This window comes from Branchiostoma floridae, chromosome 6 (assembly GCF_000003815.2).
Source record: "Branchiostoma floridae strain S238N-H82 chromosome 6, Bfl_VNyyK, whole genome shotgun sequence".
Lineage (NCBI taxonomy): Eukaryota > Metazoa > Chordata > Leptocardii > Amphioxiformes > Branchiostomatidae > Branchiostoma > Branchiostoma floridae.
The window spans coordinates 6363998-6387464 of record NC_049984.1 but is presented as its reverse complement, the minus strand read 5'-3'; the positions used below and the strand labels follow the sequence as shown (position 1 = coordinate 6387464).

The window sequence follows — 23467 nt, the reverse complement described above, 5'->3', positions numbered from 1 at the left end:
AAAGACAACAAAACACACAAAACCTAACAAAAATTAGTCATGAACATATTCTTTTCTAATATATACACATTAAGATTTTTATTTGATATATATATATATATATATATATATATATATATATATATATATATATATATATATATAAACTTTTATTTATCACGCTCCCAAACAGCCTGGTCGGGCAGCGGTTTTTCAAAATGTGACCCTAGCATTGCTGAATGTTGCATTGTGGGAGAATGAGTGTCAGTACACGCCTACAAGATTTCTCAAACTACTGCGTCACCTGTTTGATTTATCATTATTCCCCACGCCCAGCAAATAACACATTGCCGATGCGCTTTCTGATAAACCAGTCTAAGTCGTTTACAGCTTTTTATTGGTATTAGGATCATGAGACATATGGGACTGTATACCCCGGGGGAAGGACGGTAACGTGCCACAGGTGCGGCACGTAGTACTCGTAATTATTATAGGACATCTGAACATTTTCCGAAACATTAGCGTTTTAGATCAATAATATTTATTCCCGGAATTATGTTTGCATTTTTTTGTGCTATGGGACTGATTTTGTGTTCATTTTCGATATCGTAGCTGCTATGAAATATGTATTTTACCGGGGGCGAGATCACAGGGAGACCGGAATATCTTTCGTGGTTTTGTTGCATTATTTTGTTGCCATAGCTATAGCGTTTTAGATAGTTGGCCATTCTTCCGTTAAATTATGTTTGCACCTGCTTCTTAGAGGACTGAGTTTTTGTTTATAACCGTACTGATTGTATCAAATGGTTATGGCATATGTACAGGAATCCTATTACTGATTTTTATGGTATTATCCCGCAGAGAACCGTACAAAGTCAAAGTCTGCCCTCGGGCTACCTTTGGTTTATGCAGACCTGCGCAAAACGACGACTGGCTTACTAGTATACGTTATACCGACGTCAAATCGGCGTATTCCAGGGGCCCATTCAAGACAGTCAGTACGGCGGCAGAAGCTCCATCAGACGCGGCTATTTATGACTGCTACGTGTTAACGTTCCCAGGGACCCTTCTAGCCGGCTGTATAACTCCTGCATTAGCCATTCGGACCTAAGTGTCAGGGCCTCAAACGGCGAAACATCTGAAGGATCGTACAATGTTGTAACAGGGGCGGGTTCGGAAACAAGTATTACCAGCTAAACGGTATCTTGCTTTTCAGCAAGGGACACATAGATCAATATGCAAATTCAGTATATTTATCATCCATAGAAAACCGCTGCCCCTCAGTTTACCGTTTCTAAATGATGACCTGCCACAGAATATATCCGTGATGTAAGCGGGTTTGAGGACCTGAATTAATATCGGTATTTATTCATTTCAGTCATTTGCAAACGTTAGGACCACATCACGTCCCACTCTTTGTACCTGAAACACACGACATGTCTAGCCAAATTACGTGTTCCTAGGAAGGAAAGTTGACGTGCTACCATGCCGTGCCCCTGTTTTCTTTATGTATGACAGGGTCAGAGACCCTACATATGTCACTGTCAAGCAGCCTGCCAGAAGAGGCCTAAACATCATTCAGACATAACGTAAGGTGATTGGCCCTCGGACTACTGTGCATTATCTGGCCTCTGCAGCAGGCACCGGACTCATTGTAGTTTCAGCCCCAGGGAAAACGACTCAGTGGTGAGAGAAAGTCAGAGGGAGCTTACATTAGATGATGGGTTGTCAACGCGCTGAAAGCCGTGCCCTGGTTGTTATGATGTGGAAAGGGTTAACCAAGTCCACAGCTATCTCTGCTCACATGGTTGACGGCTAAAGCGGATATGCGTTCCCAACAGTTCGTGGCGCCTGGTGCTCTTTGTTATCAGCCGCAGCTGCTCCTTCAGGATTACTGTAGGCTGAGGGATGCGCCAGTAGACACTGAACTCAAGTCACATAAAGGATTTTTGCACAACAACGAAGCGTTGACGTACGTCATTTAGAATGATAATAAGTGTGGCAATATGGCAGTGAAAACGTATTGACGTCTGGGTGGGAGGGGTGCTTCATACTGGGGTCACTGAGTAAATGTGTTTAAAAAACTAGTGAAGAAACATAAAAATGAACATAAAATGCACTTTAAATCCTACCTGGAACATTAACGGAAAGATGACACGCCTGTAGAAGCCTCAGTCACCACGGATTGCAACAGATTCTAACACATAGTTGAGAGACCTCTCCAGAGCCTGTGATGTCCCTTCCGTGACCTCTGACCTTTTGTAACCCTACCTGGTTCCTAGTTGTGTGTAAATTTGTTTTATGTATTTTTATATGTCCTTTTATACTAAGCCCTGGAATGTAAGCCGCACAAGTGAGCATCTCAATGAACTCAACTCTATTTTGTAAATATCATAATCGACATCCGAGTTGGTAAATTTATAGAAGACATCTAATCAATGTTGACTATTATGGATAGTGACAGAATTTAGAAACCATTTCCCTAAGCCTTAAGATAGCAAGGTTCATTATTCACAACCGGGATCTGTGTACAAACTATAGCTGACTGGCATCTTCATCAGGGCAATTTTAACTAGTACTATTTCACAGTGCAGCTTAGATGTCTCTGCTGACAATGCGGTCCTAAACGTAAAGAATTACAGTCATGCATATGGTCCCAAACGTAAAGTGGTGTTGTCATATATACATGGATGAAGGCTTTTCATTTGACGTCATCTGCGCCATGTTGGATTACAGCGTACGTCTGCTAACCATACGAAGATGCTACTGCTTAATTCAATTACCCACCAACATGGTCGTCGTCGGATTCAAATTATAATTAGTATGACGTCAATGAAAAACCTGTATAAACATGATCCAACATCGAAAGATATGCAAATTAAACATTGTCTGTTACTTCTCAGGAATGCAGTCACAAGAATGCGGTCCCCAACGTGACGTGTTATCCTGTGTTTTTCTAGCCTGATTACATTATGACTGCTCTTTCTGTAATCATGAAAGAAAAGAGCTGTTTAAAGAGACCATAAAATTCTGCCCAATATTCCTCACATCCACTGACAAAAAGAAAACAGTTTTCCTTCTAACATCACAAAACCCACACATAATAGAAAAGGTGGGATCTTTCGTCTTCCAATGTCTTCGAAAAAGGAGTCGAACCCAATAACCCAGGATCTAGAGTTGGCTTTTACTAGCTTTAGACTAAAGTAGACTCTTGTGGTATTGTTCTTACACTGTTTGTATCTTTTATGTTACCTGCAATTAGCCCACGGGCAAGAATTTGCAGTAAATGTTATTATTTACGGTCTGTAAATACAGGTCTGTTCAAACGAGTGATCCTGTCGGGCAGCTCGCCCCTGAGACCCCTCCTGCTGCGCTCGACAGAAGACATGAGGAAGGAGAGTTACCAGCTCGCCGTGACCTTTAACTGTGGTGGTTACGACAACGCCGCAGGCATCGCAGACTGTCTCAGGAAGCTCAAGTATCAGGTGTTTCTGCAGAGGGAGGTGAGAATTGGAGTGTCGTTGATTGCTAAATAAAATATATCAAATCATTAATTTGAAGACTGAGGATATATTCAGTACCTGAAAAACTATAACGTAAGAACAATTTTACACAAAACATATGATATAATCAATTCACTGTCACTTAAACCCATTGGCAAATATTTTTGACCTACTAAGAGTAGAGCTTTAAGATATCCTTGCAGATAAAGGATCGTCATACTCAATGTTTCTATCATTAGCCACACCACTGTCTGTACAAGCTGATGATTGCTCAAACAGACTGACGAGTTTTATGATTTGACAGTTGATGATTAAACACTCCTGGCCGTCCAGACTAATGTATCAGTTAATGATTGAGTACTGCTAACTACTCCATGTACATGTACTGGCGGATGTGTTCTATGATGTGTTATTTGATAGTTACATGTATGAACTGATGCATTCTTTGGTGTGTAAGTCGATGATGGACTTTACAGGCCGACGAGTTCATGATGTGTTAGTTGATGAGTAAACATACTGCTGCCGGTATTGGCTGATGTGTATTCTGTTATTCTATTCTTAGACTATTACTTCACAGGCTGACGTGTTCTATGATGTGTTATCTGATGATTGCCTGTACAGGCTGGCGTGTTCTATAATGTGTTAGTCGATGATTGAATTTACAGGCTTAAAACAAGTTATACAATGTTTTAGCCGATGATTAACAGTACACTACTGCCTGTATAGGCTGATGGGGACGTGCCCGGGTCCACGCTAACCCCTGTGTTAGACAACCAGGTGGTGCCGGCGTTCCCTGACCAGATGCTGCGGCGGATGCAGGTGAACGGCGAGGCGTGTCTGTTGGGCTTCACCGGCCGGGAATGGTCACCGAGGGGTGGGCACACTACGCTTTCTGTATTAGTGTTCACTGCAAATGTCTACATTGATATTGTGACAATTTAGGTTGCTTTGCTCAGGAAATGGCAGATATCTAGATCTACACAATTGAATACGCAAACAAATGATAGAATTAGAATAAATGTCTTTACGAAAATATTCCATTCTATTAGAACGAAAACATAAGACAATGAGCACGCTACTCATATCTAATCATACATCAGGGGTTATGCATTATTCCTGTAGCATTCTTTAAATATTTCTATCCCCGGAGGTAGGTATACTTTGCATTTGCATTCCTGTTCAAGCATGTCTGCGATAACGTTGCGGGAAATCCTTGTAGCATTGACGGGATAATTAACTAAAGCAATGACAAATGCACAGGTACTACAAAGATAAGAGATTCAGAGAATTCAAAACATTTAACGTTACGGAAACATGATGCAATATATATGCACAACTTTATACGACATATATTTTTTATTGAATAAAAAATCCTGTATACTAAAATAAAGCTCCATTTTCCTCATGTACAAAAGGCAAATAGATCAATGAATAGGACAAATTATCGCTTTTGCTATATTGGATTTACAGGGCCTCGTATTTCATATTTCGAGAAGGGATACATAAGCAAAAAGGGCAGTAAAATTGGTCTCGTTCTCCGTTAGTAGGCGGGAGGTACTGTTAAATCAATAATCACGGCAATATATCTGTCTCCTGCCTAAAGGGTTCATTAAAACCATATCAACGTTGGGGACGGCTGCAGGAAACGGTTGACCTAAGCTGGATTCGGTCAGACTGCTGACGTTTTGATTGGATCGTAAATTCCACCGATATGCAGGGGAAATGTCTCTTTATTGGGCGCACGCAGTGATTGGGTTTCCGTTAGAGTGTAGAGCTGTCTTTCCTCGATGGGCTGCTGCGGGCTAATGGGCTTCATCATGGCTCAATACAGAAATGTTATGATACATCTTCACCTTCATAAGTGATGGATATGGGAGACTTATCTAAGATGAAGTTCCCACGACACATCACCGAGCATCATCGTGCTGACGATTGAGCACCGCCCCAACCAGTTGACCCTCATTGCATGGTATTTATTTTGAGGATTGGAATCAGATTGGGAAAATACCTTTCTTATCTTGGAATGGAGAAGTCGATGAGCGTTGCGGCAGCAATTTGCGGGGAGCAGTGAAGTGTTACCCACAGAGGCTTAGGGCAGATATTGGTTACGAGATACTCAACTCATTAAACGTTGAGGAGCTTAAATGAGATCATGGTAAGGAGTAATAGAGAGTTTCTCCTAAGCTTTGAGATATGGCTGCCCCTGACAGTAACATCCGAAACTGTTGTCTCAAGAGATGAAAAAGCAGTAGTAATACTGACCTGACAACGTAGAATACACCAAACAGAATTGCTACGTTCAATCAGCACCGAAACACATGTCGGACTCTGGGTGGAAGTTTTGATTCATCTATAATTACATCCATTCCTGGGAGATGTGAAAATGACGTCAACAAACTCAAATGAGGACCTCAAGTCATTTTCTTCCAGCAGAAGATATTTCCTCTGGGTCTACCTCTGAATAGTACTTGTGGCATAACCATAGAACAGATAGCTACTGATCCCCATCGTTTTGCATTGATCTTAAGATGTGGAAAGTACACCTGGAGTACTGAACGTAGATTTCGATACGAGATGCTCAACTCATCGTCTTCTGGAAGCTGATGTGTGTTCAGCGAACCACAGCAGCGTTCGGAGACATCATATCTACATGAAATATCTTGGTCATGCACAATACCATTCACATCTACATATAGTAATCTATGCTAGCTTATGTAAACCTTTAATTAAGGTTTTAGGTCACAGTGTTGACAGTACACTCATTTTCTAAGAAGAATTGTGGAACTTTTGCATTAATTATGAAACGTAAGGACTTTTTTGCATGATTAGTATCTGGTAGTCACCAGGTACCTGCCACCAACTACATATCTTACATGTACTTGGGTCCTATAATAGAAAACGCCTTTAACATTGATTTTCCTCATAAAATAAATTATGAAACTTAAGGACTATTGCAATAAAGATATAATGTATTTGCACATTCATGCCCGTGGCCTAATTGCAAACAAAGTTAAGCTGTTGTATACATAATTGTATAATTAACAGAGAAGGAAAATGAGATTTACTAATAAATCCAAAGAGAAATAACGTCGAATCTAAATGTATTTCTTTTTAAGCTATTTAATGGGTTTGTCTTCTATAATAAAAAAATAAAAAAAACTACAGTTGCATTTTAACCAACATGACACTATCCACGATTCCGCAGCTGATCCAGGCAGCGGACCTGTCGCCATGGACGGCGGGATGAGCGACAAGGACTTCCACCACCACATGGACGTCTTCCTGAAGGACCTCAGTCCGTACGCACCGCCGGAGCTAGCCTCCCTAGTCACTTATCAGTACACCAACTGGTCTCAGGCTGGCGACAGGTTCACAACAACAGACAACTACATACAGGTACGGCTTTCTTTCACTACTTTATTTCAAGTAATGTTTGAATGTTCGTCGGCAATTCAGTGTTACACCGTGATTATTATATTTGGACACTGCCTTGACAGGACCACCAGTGTGTGTGTGTGTGTGTGTGTGTGTGTGTGTGTGTGTGTGTGTGTGTGTGTGTGAAAAGATACTCGAGCCGTGGACAAAAATGCTTGCACTGGAGCCTTCTCCACAACGCACCTCTCTTTCCAGATAAGTATCTCAACTATGCGTGCTGCATTGTATAGCATGCATTGGTGTTGATGGGTCCATCGAAAGGCATAATGGCTTCCCCTAACCCGCAACAATGATTCACATTTCAAAGAACTCGTCTGAGCTACTGCTTTACAGTCCCAAAGGTAAAAGTCAATTTCAATTTCAATCGTTTAGGAAACTTTCTACATCTGTGGCTCAATCAGAGGGTACATTGTACTTGATTTGTAGGTATGACCAGACATCGAGTGGTCAATAAAGGGATAAATGTTTGATAGGAGTCACGCAAGTATCAGGTTGAGTCCAATCTGAATGTCCCTGTAGTTAACAGACGCGGCGGTCCTGTAAAGTGGATCGATAGAGCCGTGCACGTAGCCTTGAATGATCTGCTAATCTTATTGATTTTCCGATGAGTAACACGATGATTTGTTTGCGCTAGAATCTGCGGATTTCCAATATTGAACTATTGTTACTGCTTGACCTGCAATGACCTTGTGTCGAGACGCTTGGAAAGTGTAGACACATATGTATATCAGTGATGAAGCAGGCGTCAGTGTATATATACTTCCTACGTTACTACTGCATTAGTCTTGTTTGTCGGAACAGTCCTTATACTGGGGTAACTGGGGTTAGTGATAATGAGATTCACAGAATACCCCAGTGTGGTTACAGTCGCTGTTCCTGTCCCAGACATTTTCGGCCTCAAGAAACTAGATGCTTTTATATTTTTGTTTGTCTGACATGGCGTAATAAAGGAACTATCAAAATCGTATCAGATGTATGTGAATGAATATCAGACCACCACCGCTTTAATTCATTGAGAAGGTTACCCCCTTTTCAATCAAGGGGATTGAAAAATTGTATGTACATTGTCGATGTACAATGTACACACGTGCATGTAACATTAGTTAGTATATAGTACATGAGACAGAGTTTTCTTTCCATGGTAAATGTTGTCTGACATTTTATTTGTTACTCGTATTTTTCTCGGTGAGTCTGAGAGCCATACTGCGTTACCTACACACTGACACTGTCCTCTCTGGTTATGTACTTTTTACGACATAAATGGGTACTTGTTTATCTGTAGACATTTTCATCTGTGGAAATGTCTGTTACTCGTATTTTTTCTCGGTGAGCCTGAGAGTCATACAGTTATATTACGTTACCTACACACCGACACTGTCCTGTCTGGTTATGTACTTTACACGAGATGAATGAATACTGGTTCATCTGTAGACACATTCATCTGTAAAAATGTCTGTTTGCTGTAATGTAAATGTAATCAGATCTCGGATTTGTGCCGTCCCATTCAGGCCATTAGTGACGCGCTCTTCGTGGCGCCTGCAGTATTCTCCGCTGAGCGCATGACGGCGCTGGATCTCCCCTCCTACGTGTACCAGTACAGATATCCTACTACCTATGGCGACAGAAGAACGTCCATGAAAGGTACATCACTAAAACTACATGCCAACGTCCACGTCACGCTATACATGAGAATAACCATCAACCGTAGAAATACACAGGTAGAAGCTGTTTAAACCCGTGGACAAGTTAGAGGAAATTGTTATTGTCGACGTCCTCACGATCACATGGGGGAGGATATGTGCCATGTACTTCAAGTTAGAGCCAATAATGTATAAGGACATCTACTGCGTTTTGAGATAGATTGCTGCTGTTGTCCATGATCGATGACACTGTCAGTGGTAATACTATCATTGGTTAAGAGTGATGACGTTAACTTTCATGAGGCGCCCATGGAACTGTGGATATAACAGAAAACTTTCAAATTGTTTTCAGGAAGAGTCAAATGATAAATTTCACATATATTGTTTCCACAGCACCCCCCGGGCACAGAAGGGCTTCATCATTGATAGTTTCAATTAAACTGTATGATATTTGACACCTATTTATTTGTAATGGTCCGTGTGGGCATCAGGTTGTACCTCCCGTGCGAACCTGCCGATGTGTATTGATTATATTAAGCATGAAGTATTTGAGTTCGCCTGATTGTGTAGTGATCCTTTCTGCCCCCGCTCTTTTCATTTCTCCTCGCTGTTCCCTGCCGTCTTTAGTTTTGTATGTGTACGTTCCTAATGGTGTCAATGACTCAGTTCTGCTATTTGCCTGAGGTATCTGGCATTGAAGATGAGTTGGTCTCTTGTTTCCGATGTTTGTACAGATGACGTCTTCCTCGTCTTCTCCCCTGCCTCTACTGGGGGTCAACTGACACAGAGGGAGCAGATTCTCCGGCTGAGACTTGCCGATTTATTCGGGAGCTTCATCAGAAAAGGGTAATTGTTCCTTCTCCCGCAACTTCGTGACAGTCAACATTCATGAATCTAAATAAGTATAAAGGATAGGACAGCTCTTGACAAGAAAATTCACGGCTAATTGTGCCGTCGTTAACGTGTCGTTCTCATGACCGTAACATTCTCGTGACCGAATTTGTTGTCGCACATCTTTGTTTGGGGCCTGTCCGGTCGGCTGAAAACCGCACGGCATAGGGTGCAACGACGTACATTAATCATCTGCACGCTGTCAAGAAGATGGCAGACACTGAACCAATCTAAGATAACAGATAGTTACTCAAGAAACTGGATAAGAATTGGAAACTTCAGCCGTTTCTTTATTGAGTGTCACTTTGTTCATCTTATATTTTTACCTGGATGTCGAACCATCATGGACGTTTAACGCCCATGATGCACCGCGGGGAACGAGGTGGAGAGTTCATTGCGGTCACGTCTGTCTTTGTGTGATGCTATGACGATGCTATAACAAGTTATCAGCCATGCTCAGACTGCCACGATGACAAGGCAATAAAACATCTCCCCCAAATTGCCTTATGGTAAATCCGCAGCAAACGTCCTTATGGAATTTACGTTTGATTTGTGGTCAAACATAACTTTTTTGTCCATAGCTAGTGAGTCCATTAAAGCAAGAAAGGTTGTTCTCTTCCTCCGGAGAATACAACTATTGACGAAAAAATTACGACAGCTGTGTGTGATTGTATGATTCAGCCTCACAAGGTTTAGTGTATGACTTCGGCAGACATTTTAGGATTCTGTGATATTGACGAGAAGACGCGTGCAAATCCAAGCTCTTAACGTTGTCAAAACGAAGAGATTAGGACATCAATTTCTCGGTAAAATCCGCGTAACGTGCGTCAGAGAGCGACATGTTAGGTATTTTGCGGTCTTTGTGTGGATGTTCTGAGGGCTCAACAGCAATATCCTGGATAAAGTTCTGTGCACGCCTTGTGTGAGTGTAAAATGTCATTCCAACAGCAATAACTCAATGACGCATGTACCGACTGACATATGTTCTGTGCTGTATCCTGCAGGGTGCCGAAATGGCAGTCTCGGCCCATGAATACATTTACTGCAGGGAGGCAGGACTACTTGAAGATAGGCAGAGGGGAGGCTGAAATGGACAGATATCCTCGCAGAAGACAAGTGACCTTCTGGAACGAAGTGTTTCCTTCCTTACTGCGCGTCGTGGATAAGACTCGGCGGGCTCCCAGGCCGACCAAGCCGACCAAAGCGTCGCGGCCGACCGAGGAGGCCCCCGACATCACCTGGACCACAAAGGGGATCATCATAGGTATCATGGTCGTCGGGATCTTCCTGCCCGTCATGACGGCGTTCTTCGTCATGTATGTGGCCGACTTCAAGCAGCAGCGGCGGAACAGGAAGCTGCTGTATCAAATGTCCGATGAGCACAGGTACGCGCCGCCGCCCACAATACAGGTGAATGATAAACCGTACCATCTCCAGCTGTCCGAGGACGTCTGATGGGCCGGCCGCAAAACGGCATCCAACTCCATCAACTATACTCACGCGTTTACGACAGTTACGAGCTTGCCCCGAGTGACGTGGACATGTCGCTAAGCCAGTGGATTTGTGCAGTGGTGTGAGTCTGTAGTTGTAGCCAGTGATGAGTATGCAGGCTCATGCGGAAAAGAACACGTCTTTTGAGAACTTGGATCTGATGACTGGAGGGAAACGAGGTTGTGTTGAAAGTACACTCACGACATTTGGCACGGTTTGATCATTCATAGGCCTCCGTGGCTGAAGGAACTCAGGGCAGGAAAGACGCACATTTCGAGAGGCATTTGATGAGAATCAAAGAGCACCAAAGACTTGGAACAAAGGGAACATGTACAGTTGATTGGTCTGTTGTAGTTTTATTGTGTCCCTCAGCAGTAGCAGCCGATATCTATCTGTCAAGTCTGCTTGTGTAGCAGGCATTATGTATGCACAGGACACTTATTCTTCGTTTGTGAAAGGCAAGTCTGTTTCTTTTAGTTGACAGCTTTTCAATACTATAATCAGAAAAGATGCGAACTTGCCTTTCAATTCTGCCAAATTGAATCATGTACCAAAATGTTCTCTGTGCTAAAAAGTACCCAGTATTGATTGGCCAAAGTTTCATTTCTGTCTGGAGCCCTCCCTGTTCCCAGACTTATGACGTGCTTAGTGATTCCCTCAGCAGCGATGATGGCGGGTGACGGATCAGAGGGAAGCCTGCTGACAGGGAGCTCATCTGTACAGGCCATGATGAGACCGTCACCCGTCCTAACCCGGCTGATACTGGCCCCCCTTGAGGCTCTGAGTGATGACAGGGCTGCAGTAGATTCTGGTCTTCTGCAGTCCCAGTAGACAGTAGATTGCCGGCACCTTGCCAGCTACATTTGTACACTGTTACGTAGAGACAGAAGTTATCAGTGATGTATCTATACACCCGATTCTGTACAGACGTCTTACACACGGACGGTTGAAGGGACGATTGAGCTGCCATCACTTTGTCTGTATATGACTGCTTCACAATACAACTTAGTTGGAATTACGAATTACGTATTTAATGTAAATCCTTCCAGTACATACCATTAGATGCAGCTTTACTAAGCATTCAAACCGTTACAAGAACTTGCGTGGAATAGCGTGGGAAACTATGTTGGGTTTACTTTACTCATTTGATTTACACTAAATCACACTTTGTCACGGAGAGCGGGACCTAGAGATCCATAGTTCTTAAGATCAGAAGGAACATACACAGAGCACAGGTAACCAGAAAAAGAAATCTTACACATCGAAAATCAAGTCGAACATCATTATTGCTTCATAATCTTCCTCCTTCCTCCAATCATCTTTGTCCAACAGCTGGATCCTTAGCTGCTGTGACTCAAAACTTTGTCACCGACACCATTTGAATGGTAACGTTCTGTTTTAGAACCTTGGCAATGTTTTAGATGTTCATTTCGACGAGTATAGCTTCCCCGCAAATCACAACTGAAATTATAGCAGATCTCTTTAATTCTCACGGGCTGAGTTGTGAAGCGGAAATCAGCGGGATTGGCTCATCGACAGAAATTTCTTGTCCCGTCATTTACAGACAAAGAAATGGCAGTGCTACAGTTTACTCACGTCGACCGTACTAACCGACAATGCTTTTGTTCCGTGGGTTTCTGCATATTGTGTGGGTTTCTGTACATTGTATCTATTGTTAGGTACCAAATGTACTATTTTGTGCTACAAAGGTGACTCCATATCGTACTGTATCATACGGTACCCTGTGTTGTGGACTTGAAGGTATGTTATGCGTCGATTTGTCACGTTTTGTGGAAAGCACTGAAAGGATAATCATGCTTTTAGTCCATCTTCTCAACGAAAAATTACAATTCAGAATGGAGCCTTTTGATTCCGTTATGGAGACTGTGATTAAGCTTTTGGATGTAAATGAAAATAAGTTTTCGTGCCCCTGAAAAAAAAAAGAAATTTTCGTAATGCCTGAAATGTATGTTATTGCGCAACATTTTTACATGATAAATGAACAGAAAATTAAAGAATGGCGCATTCAAGCCAGTAAAGTTATAGCGGTATCACTAACTTCAACATTTGCAGTTCCTAAAGAAGAACATTCATTATCATGACGTCGGTAATATTGGGCGGTCAGTGATGTAGATATGTTCTTGCTTCCTCTTTTCAGACGGTATCCGTTTGTAAAGTTTGAAGTGTTTTCTCTCGGTTATGTTGCCTGAATGCCTGTCCAAATCCTTCCGGTGTGTCATGAACGCCCCCTACCGGATTAAGAATGGATAGACCCATTCAAGAGGCACACATGATGATGTACAGCCGTATGTTGAATCGATGGAAGCATAATTCTCAAAGAGGACTAGGCAGGCTCATAGATGTCCAAACATCACAGGTACCCTTGGGCGCGTTGCACGATGGGCACCTGTATAGAAAAAATGAGTACCACCATGACGTACGGCTTAAAAACAAGCATGTACTGATTGGAAGGACTTCAGTCGTTCATCCCTCAGGAGAAGCTAGCTTGAGATGGCTGTGGAATTTACGAACATGCTATCCCATGGAATGCAACATGGATCCCCCAGTGTATGAGCTGAAGTGCTGCCACAGACGTTGCCACATGTGCCCAGCGTGCAATGCCCTTCGTCATCATCCACACGGACTAGCCCACCAAAGTTACGTATCTTTCTGTACTATAAGGAGGATGACGATTTTAAGTACGCATGTGCAGCAAAATGCATATGTCAAAGGTGAAGGCCAGTGAGACAAAGGATTATACGTCTGGACATTGTTATGCAAAACGAGACAATGGTCGAGATAAAAAAAATGTTTGAAAATTAGGAGCTTCAATTTCGACATATTACCCACATTGTATTTGTTGCACATGCAAAGTTAGAATCGTGAATCTCTTTACTTTTCAGTTGATTTACTTGCAGGTTTCTGAGATCTTGATTTTGATATGACAAAGTTTACAGAGATGCATTGTGTACAGTTGGATCCGAGTTTATATGCAAGATAGGTTTAAATTTCTGCAGGCAAAGTCAGAACAATCGCAAAACTAGATTTTAAAAGTATCATACCGAAGAATGCGCTCTCTCTCTCACTGATAGATTTTGGAGTGATTTTAATTTTAGCGAGAGGGAGTAAGGTGCATTTGTTGATCCGGTATTTTTTTTGGGGTCAAATTGACAACTATTTCCACGGTGAAGTGACATCGTGAAATGAATGAATGTGAATGTTTTGCAACAAAGGAAAACAATTGATTCTAAGGAACATCCTTTGAATGATTCAGGATGTCTTTGTGTTAACGATCATTAAGTTTGCACATTTCTTAGATACCCGAGTCTTTAAATGAGAATTAAGGAGCTCCAGTGTTCAACAGAATCCACGGAAGGAATGTACGAAAGGGCACATGGCCTTTGCACCATACTGGTGCATTTCATACATGGAGAAAGTATTTTTGTAAGAAAATTGTGAGGATTGTAATATTCGTGTGTGGTCTATGTGCACAGCTTTCATATAAGCACTTGGGAAAATGTACAAAATCTATAATAAACATCACCATAGTTCGTCTTGTCGCGCCTCATCTTTACAGAGACAACGAAGAAGGAAGGAATTAAAGGTTACCACATGAATGCAGCAGCTCTAATACATCTTGCTAATATAAAGTAATTATGGACGTAATGACGGCCCGACGCATACAAGTTTACTTGTTTTTAATTCATTGCTCTTTGACGATAGGCTTTGATTGTGCATGTAACTCAACAAGTCCTGATGATCGCACTGAGTCGATTTTACAGAACAGCTTTTCGTAAATTGCAATTTTTGTTTTTGTGAAGGGGGATGGCGAAATCAAATCGTGCACTGATAGGGTTTAAATGGGTAAAAGAAAATTCTACTTTTGAAGTTAACGATTCAATCTCCATATCATATTCATTGGAAAAAATGGACAACTGACAATTTTTTTGTGGCTTTTTTGCTATTATCCGACTCATCCGAGTCACTTTCTTCAACACCATACACAGATGATGTCGATTCACAACCTCTATGATGTGCTCAATCAACTCGATGATATGCTATAAATAGTGATAGCATAGATCATCATTTCAAAATAATTTTCATTTCGAACTTATGTTCTCAATCATCACACACATTTAACGTATTGCTGCTCTTTTATTCATAATCATGAGGCTTCTCCAGTGCTGTACATACAACAATGCATAGATCAAAACGTACCAACAACGGCGTCACTGCAGCCGCATCAAAGCGTCCAAACACACTTCTGTACAAAAATAGTCTCATTAGGAAATCCCGTTCGCATATCTCTTACAACTCACAAGCAATAGAACTAAACCCAGCTCCAATGGCAACCGTACAAATCAGTTTTCTGGCGTAGTATACCAAAGATTTCTGTTATTCCTAATAAGTTTGGAACTATTTGCCTCAAACAAAGCAACTGTAACACTCTGAATTTCTCTACCTGTGTAACGCAGCTTACTCAGGAATACAAATAATCACATTTTGTTTCGCCGGTTATGCCTGAAATCTTTCAACAAGAAGGTATGTCCTTCGTACGAAGTTTTTAGCCATGACGAGTTCTCCACACTCCTTCTGTTATCAAATTGATCTACTAAATATTTACGCAGCTGCTGCACAATACACATTCTGCTTGCACAATACCGTACAGAATCGCAGAACCTACAAACCTTCTCATCCAACCTTCCTATATTAAAGGAACGTTTAATACTAGTAACCCTCAAAAGATGGGATTTATAGTACTTCTACCAGAACGGCTCTTAACATTTTAACATTTTCTGTGGTATGTGTCATAAAGAATGATCACTGAGATAATTATAGCATCTAATGTTGTAACAACGATAACTTAAATGGTCAGTAATTGAAACAGAATGTCCATGTTTGAAGACAGAACATTTTCGGAATATCCCATATGTGCTCACAAAAGACTTCGTGACTAAACGTAATCCTATTAGAGCAGCCATCTGGATGCAAGAGAAGATAACTAGACAGACATTACCTTCCATGGATGACCAAGTGTATATGAATATCATATATAAGACCATGTACGATCAGTAAACATACATAGCCTTCGAGAGGTTAGTGTACTGTGATGGATTTGGATACATCAAGGACCTTTACATGAGTGTAAAGATGAACAGATAAGCCATTGCGGTTGTTATGGTACATTTGTACATCATTGATTACACACGGGCATATGACATCAACGCGTTTTGCTCAGCAAATGTCATCTAAGTACTTCGGGATTTGTCTACAATGTCATTCTAAAACAAGGCAAGCAAGAATAGCGCATTATCCTGAAAACAAAGACTTGCAGATATCATGTGAAGCAGATATGGCCCCCTATTCTGTTTCGTAGAAAGAGTTACAGGCCCAACTGAGTACCGAAATAGGCATATATATATATATATATGTACTATAGTTCCGCACAATAGCTACACTGTTATACACGGGCTTTTATATACACTGATGTTTTACACTACACTAAAATATTTTCAGCTTATGTAGTACCACTCGTGAAGTATGTACAATCGGCAGATAGCCGCCCGAAGACACTCCAGCCTAGCATGTCAAACTTGACAGCAACATCGTCACTATAGCAACACATTTACATTTCTGAATATATTTACATCATTCGTAAAATCGAACTAGATTGGGAAACTCTCGTAACCATTTGCCCCGTGGCTAGCAGTAACGTCGATCTACACTTTGTGAACTTTTTTCTATCAAATATTGTGCAAACCACAATGATCATCTTTTGGGCCAACAGAGATATGATTGTGACATAAGAAGAGGGCAATACTGTCACTATTACTCCTGCAGGTTCAAATGACGACAACGCGTGTTCCAACGAGACTTTGTATCATGGGTTCGTTTTGTTTGAATTGAATTGAACATGACAATCACGACACCCTGACGTTTCCTGATACAAACCTCAACGTGTTGCAACGTCTCACGTGTTGTAGGTATTACACCAACAGTATGGCATAAAAATCGTTTCCATGGAGATAAATAAAGGGTGGGGTAAACGCGGAGAGTACTCTGACATTAGGTCCTCAATTTTACTTTGGCTGATCATGTTGTGAACCCAGGAATATCATGGGTAAATGACCCTGTTCTCTACTAGTGAAGTAGGTACAATGGCTATTGTTATAGCTCATATGGTTGTCTTTTTCATTTGTACGGTAACAGCCTCAAGCTTCAATGTCATCCAAACGGATGTTCAGGGTTAGTTTGTGAAATTTTGATACTTTCTACCATGTTACCAAACTGAAAACGCAAGAGGGCGTTGTGATACCATTGTGCTAGGGACTTGTCGAAATTTTTCATGCGACATTCTAATGAACTACACTCTGTGGAGATCCGTGGAAGCTTAAAACATATCAAACATTCAGGAATACCGATCTACATTGTTACGAGTTTTTACATCAGACACCTACAGAAGTCACACAACGAAAGGGGCAGGATTTCATCACTAGTCGCCACATCATATACCCTGTACTAACAGATGGTGGAGTCGACTGGAATAACAACTGCAGACGCTAGAGGGCGCTACGTTAAGATTGCTTCAGTCCTGGTCCTCCGTGATCTGGAATCGGGGGTACGGCGGCCTGTCGTTGGCAGCCACGGTTGGAGGGGGCGCGTACCTGTTCTCGTCCGTCATCTTGTTGGAAAGCTTTCTCTTCCGCCACTGTTTGCGGAAGTCCATGACGTACAGCACGAAGAACAGTGTCATGACAGGAAGGAAGATGCCGATCACCATGATCCCTATGATAACCCCTTTCGTTGTCCAACTGATATCAGGGGCCTGCACCGTGGGCACCGCGCGGTCCGAAGCGCTGGTGGGCCCGGCGTTTTTCTGTGCCCTCTCGGCAGCAGTGATGAGGGAGGGCACGATCTTGTTCCAGAAGGTCACTTGCTTTCTCCTTGGGAAATTCTCTTCCCTTGTGTCGTTGATATTGTCTATTTTCAGGAAATCCTGTGCTTCTTGGCTGAATATATGGAGGTTCTCAGTCTCCCATTGTGGCGTGCTGTGAGCGAAAACGACAAAAAAGCAAGAACATTATTTCTTTTAAAACAAACAGTACTATTTATGCACCATACAAGGTAGATTATTTTTACATTATTGCATATTCCAAAACTTAGCTAGCATTATGCTTGTGTTATGTATTGATGACATGCTTCGTACCTGTGTCCATCCGACATATTTTATTGTGCAACGTTTTTACGTAAAAGAATACAAAAGCGACGCTTTTGTAGGTTAACTACTGCAATCCGTAGGATCAGTGCAATCAAGGGAAACGTATGGACCCATTCAACCGAGACCATTACTGAGAAAAGATAGATCGCTTTTATTATATAGGTAAGGGGATCTTAAACATTTACATTATCCCTAAAGTGTTCCTATCAGGTCCCACTTTTGTTGCACGGGGAAAATGCATTACCCATTCATCCAAAATTAGGTCAGCTACAATACGCAACTGGATACTATCTTAAGCTACAAATCAATAGTTAAGGCCTGGAAGAACCATTGTGCTCCCCAATAACGGGGGATGTGACCCAAATCACACATTATTTCAGAGCAAGTTTTCCAATTTCCTTCCTCAAGACCAGTCAGCCGTATGTCCGAACACATTAAGGCAGGGGGTTGTGACATGGAAATAGATTTGGTAATTAGAAAGTCAATGAACCGGTGTTTGTGAAGTCGTTCCTCTTCATTCTGCGATCCTTCCGATCAATGGGAATTGAATGACTGCAATGCAGAATGTCATTAAAAAGTCGTAACTCCTGTGATATGTTTGACCATCTCCACGGACTCAAACGTTACAGCAATGTTGTCAGATTGGAGCCTACGGACGATCAACTTGATGAGATCCCTACAAAGTCCAGCTTTTGGAGTTAATCCAGAGTATGGAAGACAACCTCTATTGATCCGTCATTTCCAATCAACTAAGGACACAATCAATAGTTTAAGACTACCCTATATGAGCGCTGCTTCCTGGATGACCTAGTTCTGCTTAATCTCCAAGCTGATCTTCGGGTGGATGGAAAAAGGTCGACACAGTGTCCATGTCAACGGGCAGTAACGATTGTTTGCCACCCGAAAATCCGAATGGACAAGGTTATACTCTTAATGTCCCGCGCTGAAGCGTTCTTATTTATTGTGAACCCTCATTTGTAATACAAAATCGTGCACACTATTATCCCGTCACATGCAAAATACATACATGGGGAAAAAAACAAGTCTAACAGCTTAGATGGCAATTACAATCTAATGAAGCACACCTACAATACAACTACTACTATATAATAATGTAGCCTGATTTTTCCAGCTATGCCGCTGGTGGCAAACTATAACAATGAAAGTTAATAGAAATGGAATTTAGCTGAGATGTCAGTGTTTTCCCGCCCATTTCACCAGGCAGGACATACTCACCCTGTCATCCTGAGACTTTGAGACTTATCCTGATGCTAGTAATTAAAAACAACATTCTAAAATGATGATAATTACGCATGTTTAGAAATCTGAGCACAGAGTTCTCTTAAAACTGCCATGCAAGACGCTTCCCCGTCCATCTCACCAGGACATCCCCATCCTATCATACTGATGCTGGTAATTGAAAAATAACGTTATAAAATGATGATACATGTTCAGAAATGTGAGTACAGAGAGAGAGAGACTGCCATGCAAGACGCTTCCTCGCCCATCTCACCAGGACATATACCCACCCTGTCCTGCCGAAGCTGCCCACCAGGTCCATGATTGCCGCGCTGAGCTCCGCCGCAGCCCCGCGTGCCGGCTGCTCCGGGAAGATAAGGGACACGTCTGTGGGGGAGGAAAGGCGCAAACGGTAAATATGTGGGCGGGTGGTGGGGATCGTTACACCAAAGCCAGGCTTGGAACGTTTGGAGCTTTCGCCGCAAGGGACGGTTGGAAGTGCAGTGACGTTTGCGGCGAGGACATCAAGGCAAAAGTGAAGGTTGCCCATTATGAATAGCACCTGGTCTTTGAAGTTTACTTTGCAGCAAGTGTATCAAGATCTCCAGGTGTGTAAAGCATCAACTCCACATATGCTACCACTTAGACAGTAGAACTAAGAGTGTAGCTGGATTGGTACAAATGCAAATGATCGATTCACAGAAACGGGAATTGGAGAGGGGATTGTCATGGCCGAGGTGAAGTCAAAGATCCAGACTTCTGTACATTACAAATGACACAGCTAAGCTCCAGATATTTCTTTTCTAACCATGCCAGCCTTATGGGAACATAAATCGTGGGTTTAATCAATTGAAAGACGCCCTTGTTTGCACCAGACGGCGATAGATTTGTCTCGTTCCTTGTCACGTCGTTTAACGGTCTGGTACTGATGTAGCCTTGGCCATATGACTCGCAGGCTGTGATATAAATGTACTTTCACAGGTCACAGCCTTGACTCCCGCATGACAGTAAAAGAAGCAGTGATGTGGGCTATGTATATATTAACATCAACATTGATGTCGTACCATCAGGTCTATCGATCTGTTCTACCCTGTATGCTCGGTAACAAATTGTCTTGACAGGTTCATATCGCACTATTTGATTTTCATTTATGTGGCACGAATTGTTTGACGACATGACCCCCATGGATCCTTCACCTTTTGCCCCTACCGTAATGAAAATGTTAATAAATGCTTTTTTTGGTCGCCATCTCCACGTGAGTTATGTGCATCCATTAAAATCTATTGTTCTGAAGATAAAATCCACGATCCGTGAAGAGCAATGTGAACACCTGTGCGTAATCTCCGCAGTGCGCCAGCATGCCGGGTTCCTGTACGCTTCATTTTGCCGTGATAACCGCGTGAATTATGGAGACGTTCAACTCAATATCGCAATCAACATTCCCGGTTAGGCAAGCCGACTGATAAAACGGACGATGTGTGAAAGTAAATGTGTCAGTTCTTGAATGATTGCATTCATTATCTGGCAGCATCAGAGGGTACTTAATAACGGAGGTACTTAGTAAAACCTACATTCTTCAGCATTTGTTCTCACTTCCAGTTCACGAGGCTTTCAGTTCAGGGGCCGCCGAGGTATGCCAAAGAACTAAAGAAGTGTTTCTGTTTGTTATGTTTTTCTGGGATTAAATGGAGCTTATTTGTTTTTACCATTGTTCTGCAGTAGTATTTATATATGACTGGTTTATTTCGAAATACAACAACATTGACACTGACACGGCAGCCAAACGGCTGAATTGCGACAGACCATTACAATCAGTAAGCGGTTGCCAAAATCGGAGATTGTAAATTATTCAATATAATAGCAAGGTGCTTAAAAATCGTTGCAAACAAACAAATCAAAACATTATTGTGTGAAAATACATTTACAATAGTATTTGCTTAACACAGTTATATCAGTAATATATCACTATCTATCCAATAGTGATCGTAGAGCGAACAAATGTTCAAAATACACAATGCATTACTATTTGATACAGCACACCAACACATTTATGGAATAAAGTAGCCCGGATAGGTCCGTTACATCTTTTCGGTTCGTTCTTTTCCTGAAGGTGCAATTCTTGAACGGTATTTAACAAAATGGCTTTTGTTCAATATCTTAGTATAGGGTTAATGACTCACTCTGTGGTGTTTACGGCGTCATAAGGAATCAATGGCCAGCTCCTATGATCACATAATAAACCACAGAGTGAGTGAAGCGATGACAATGCGTCCTTACCGTCCAAAGCGCCGGGTAAACTCCTCCCGTCCGAGCCGCTGAACTGGTACACGTACGTAGACAGTCCGGCCAGTGTTGTACCTGCAGCTGACTGGATAGCAGGGGCCACGTACAAGGCGTCACTGATGGCCTGGTACATAAGATTCAATAAGTCAACAAAATTAATGAAGACTGAATAAGACTAAATGGGTGATATACATTTTCATCAAAGCACTCAGATCTAGTTATCATATTGATCACATAACGAAAATACCGCCAGGGTATATCACCGTGATCTCTCGCGGCTGATGGATGCCAACATCCATGTCATACATTTACAATTACACAAGTAATACACACATACACGCCATAACCGCTTATAAAGGGTCATCTCTTGAGAAGGTCTGTACTATCTCAGTAAGGGATGTGCCGAGACAGCCACCTGTATGTAGCTGTTCTCGGGTAAAATTTACACATCTAACTCTAGGCTTTTGTTATCCTCGTGCGGGGTATGTGGCGACAGCCACCTGTATGTTGCTGCTCTCGGGTAAATTTGCACATCTAACTCTAGGCTTATACTATCCTTGCACGGGGTATGTGGCGACAGTCACCTGTATGTAGCTGTCTCGGTAAAGTTTGTACATCTAACTCTAGGCTTGTACTATCGTCGTACGGGATGTGTGATGGCAGTCACCTGTATGTAGCTGTTTCTGGTGGCGAAGCGGTCCCCCGGCCGGAGCCAGCTGGTGTACTCATACGTCACCAGATCAGCCACCTCCTCGGGCGCGTCCGGGTAGATCTGGTTGATGATGTTCTCTATCAGCATCCGGAACTCTGCCGCAGACATGCCGCCGTCCAGGGCCAGTTCTATAGCGGCTGGGAAGAGACGATGGGGAAATATCTTATGACAAGCAAGAGCATAGCAATGGGGGCGACCGGAGGGTAAGGCGATAAATTTTGGACACGGTGCATAGCCCAGTAATCAGACACTAAGATTCTATTTCACTTACATCTCGGGACTCTCGAAGATTCATTATCCACGAGTACCACGACCCAATTTCACCCTCTTTGTTCCCCCGGATTTTCTCACTGGTATAAAAATTTATTGCCGTTGAGGCCACAACTACAAAACTCCACCCGGACTCCTATGATATCACATTTACCGCATCTCCTTAACCTGATCACTTCGCTGCATTGCCCATCAGAGATTTAGTTTAGAGTTCTTTCAGTTCCCACATTTTCCTACTGGAGCATCTGTGCAACTTTCAAATTGTCCACCCAGAGCCTTCTGTTTCCGATTTTCGTCCGTTCACATGATACATATTGCAAAAGTTCTCAAGTAAAGAGACAACTTCTAAATAAATGTATACCAAGGAATCGACGAGGAAAAAAGACCATGTTGTATAATGAACATGACGCCTTGTCGCCCTCCCACAGGTAATTTGTGCGTATAGGACACTCAGAAGCTTCCCTATCGCCTGTGCGGATGTCGTCAATCTAGGCCAGATTTAAGCGTTAGGCGTCTCCAGAAGGTCCCCCGAGGCCCTTCACTTGCCTGTGGTCTTATATCAAACACAAACCGTATCAATTCTACGGGAGGCCATCGCCCTAGCCTGCCAGGATTTCCAGCACTAAATTCTGGAAAGAGTTCTCATGTGTATGGAAATCCCCGTAGTTTCTGGAGACAAAATGTGTGCCACCAAATGGAGACGGAGAAATGTTCCGACCCATTTAGTTTTTCCACCGACAACCTGCACTCTAATCCCCCTTAAGACCGCTCCTTGTGGTGGAACGTGCTGCCACATAAATTGTGC

At 42.3% G+C, this 23467-nt stretch overlaps 2 protein-coding genes across 2 annotated transcripts in view; one reads left to right on the top strand and one right to left on the bottom strand.

Annotated features, from left to right (window-relative positions):
• The window catches only part of LOC118418695 (carboxylesterase 1F-like), a 40556-nt gene extending 28595 nt beyond the window's left edge, over window positions 1-11961 (top strand). The window contains exons 5-10 of the mRNA XM_035824747.1: window positions 3295-3482; window positions 4209-4356; window positions 6688-6878; window positions 8426-8558; window positions 9292-9403; window positions 10453-11961. Of these exons, the coding sequence (XP_035680640.1) occupies window positions 3295-3482; window positions 4209-4356; window positions 6688-6878; window positions 8426-8558; window positions 9292-9403; window positions 10453-10903 (1223 nt within the window). The 3' untranslated portion in view covers window positions 10904-11961. The remainder of the gene's footprint in view (window positions 1-3294; window positions 3483-4208; window positions 4357-6687; window positions 6879-8425; window positions 8559-9291; window positions 9404-10452) is intronic.
• Window positions 11962-16118: 4157 nt separating this feature from the next.
• The window catches only part of LOC118418694 (cholinesterase 1-like), a 59774-nt gene continuing 52425 nt past the window's right edge, over window positions 16119-23467 (bottom strand). Inside the window, exons 7-10 of the mRNA XM_035824746.1 lie at window positions 22348-22529; window positions 21675-21804; window positions 19688-19784; window positions 16119-17988 (exon numbers count right to left, since the gene is read on the bottom strand). Coding sequence (XP_035680639.1) covers window positions 17526-17988; window positions 19688-19784; window positions 21675-21804; window positions 22348-22529 — 872 coding nt within the window. The 3' untranslated portion in view covers window positions 16119-17525. The remainder of the gene's footprint in view (window positions 17989-19687; window positions 19785-21674; window positions 21805-22347; window positions 22530-23467) is intronic.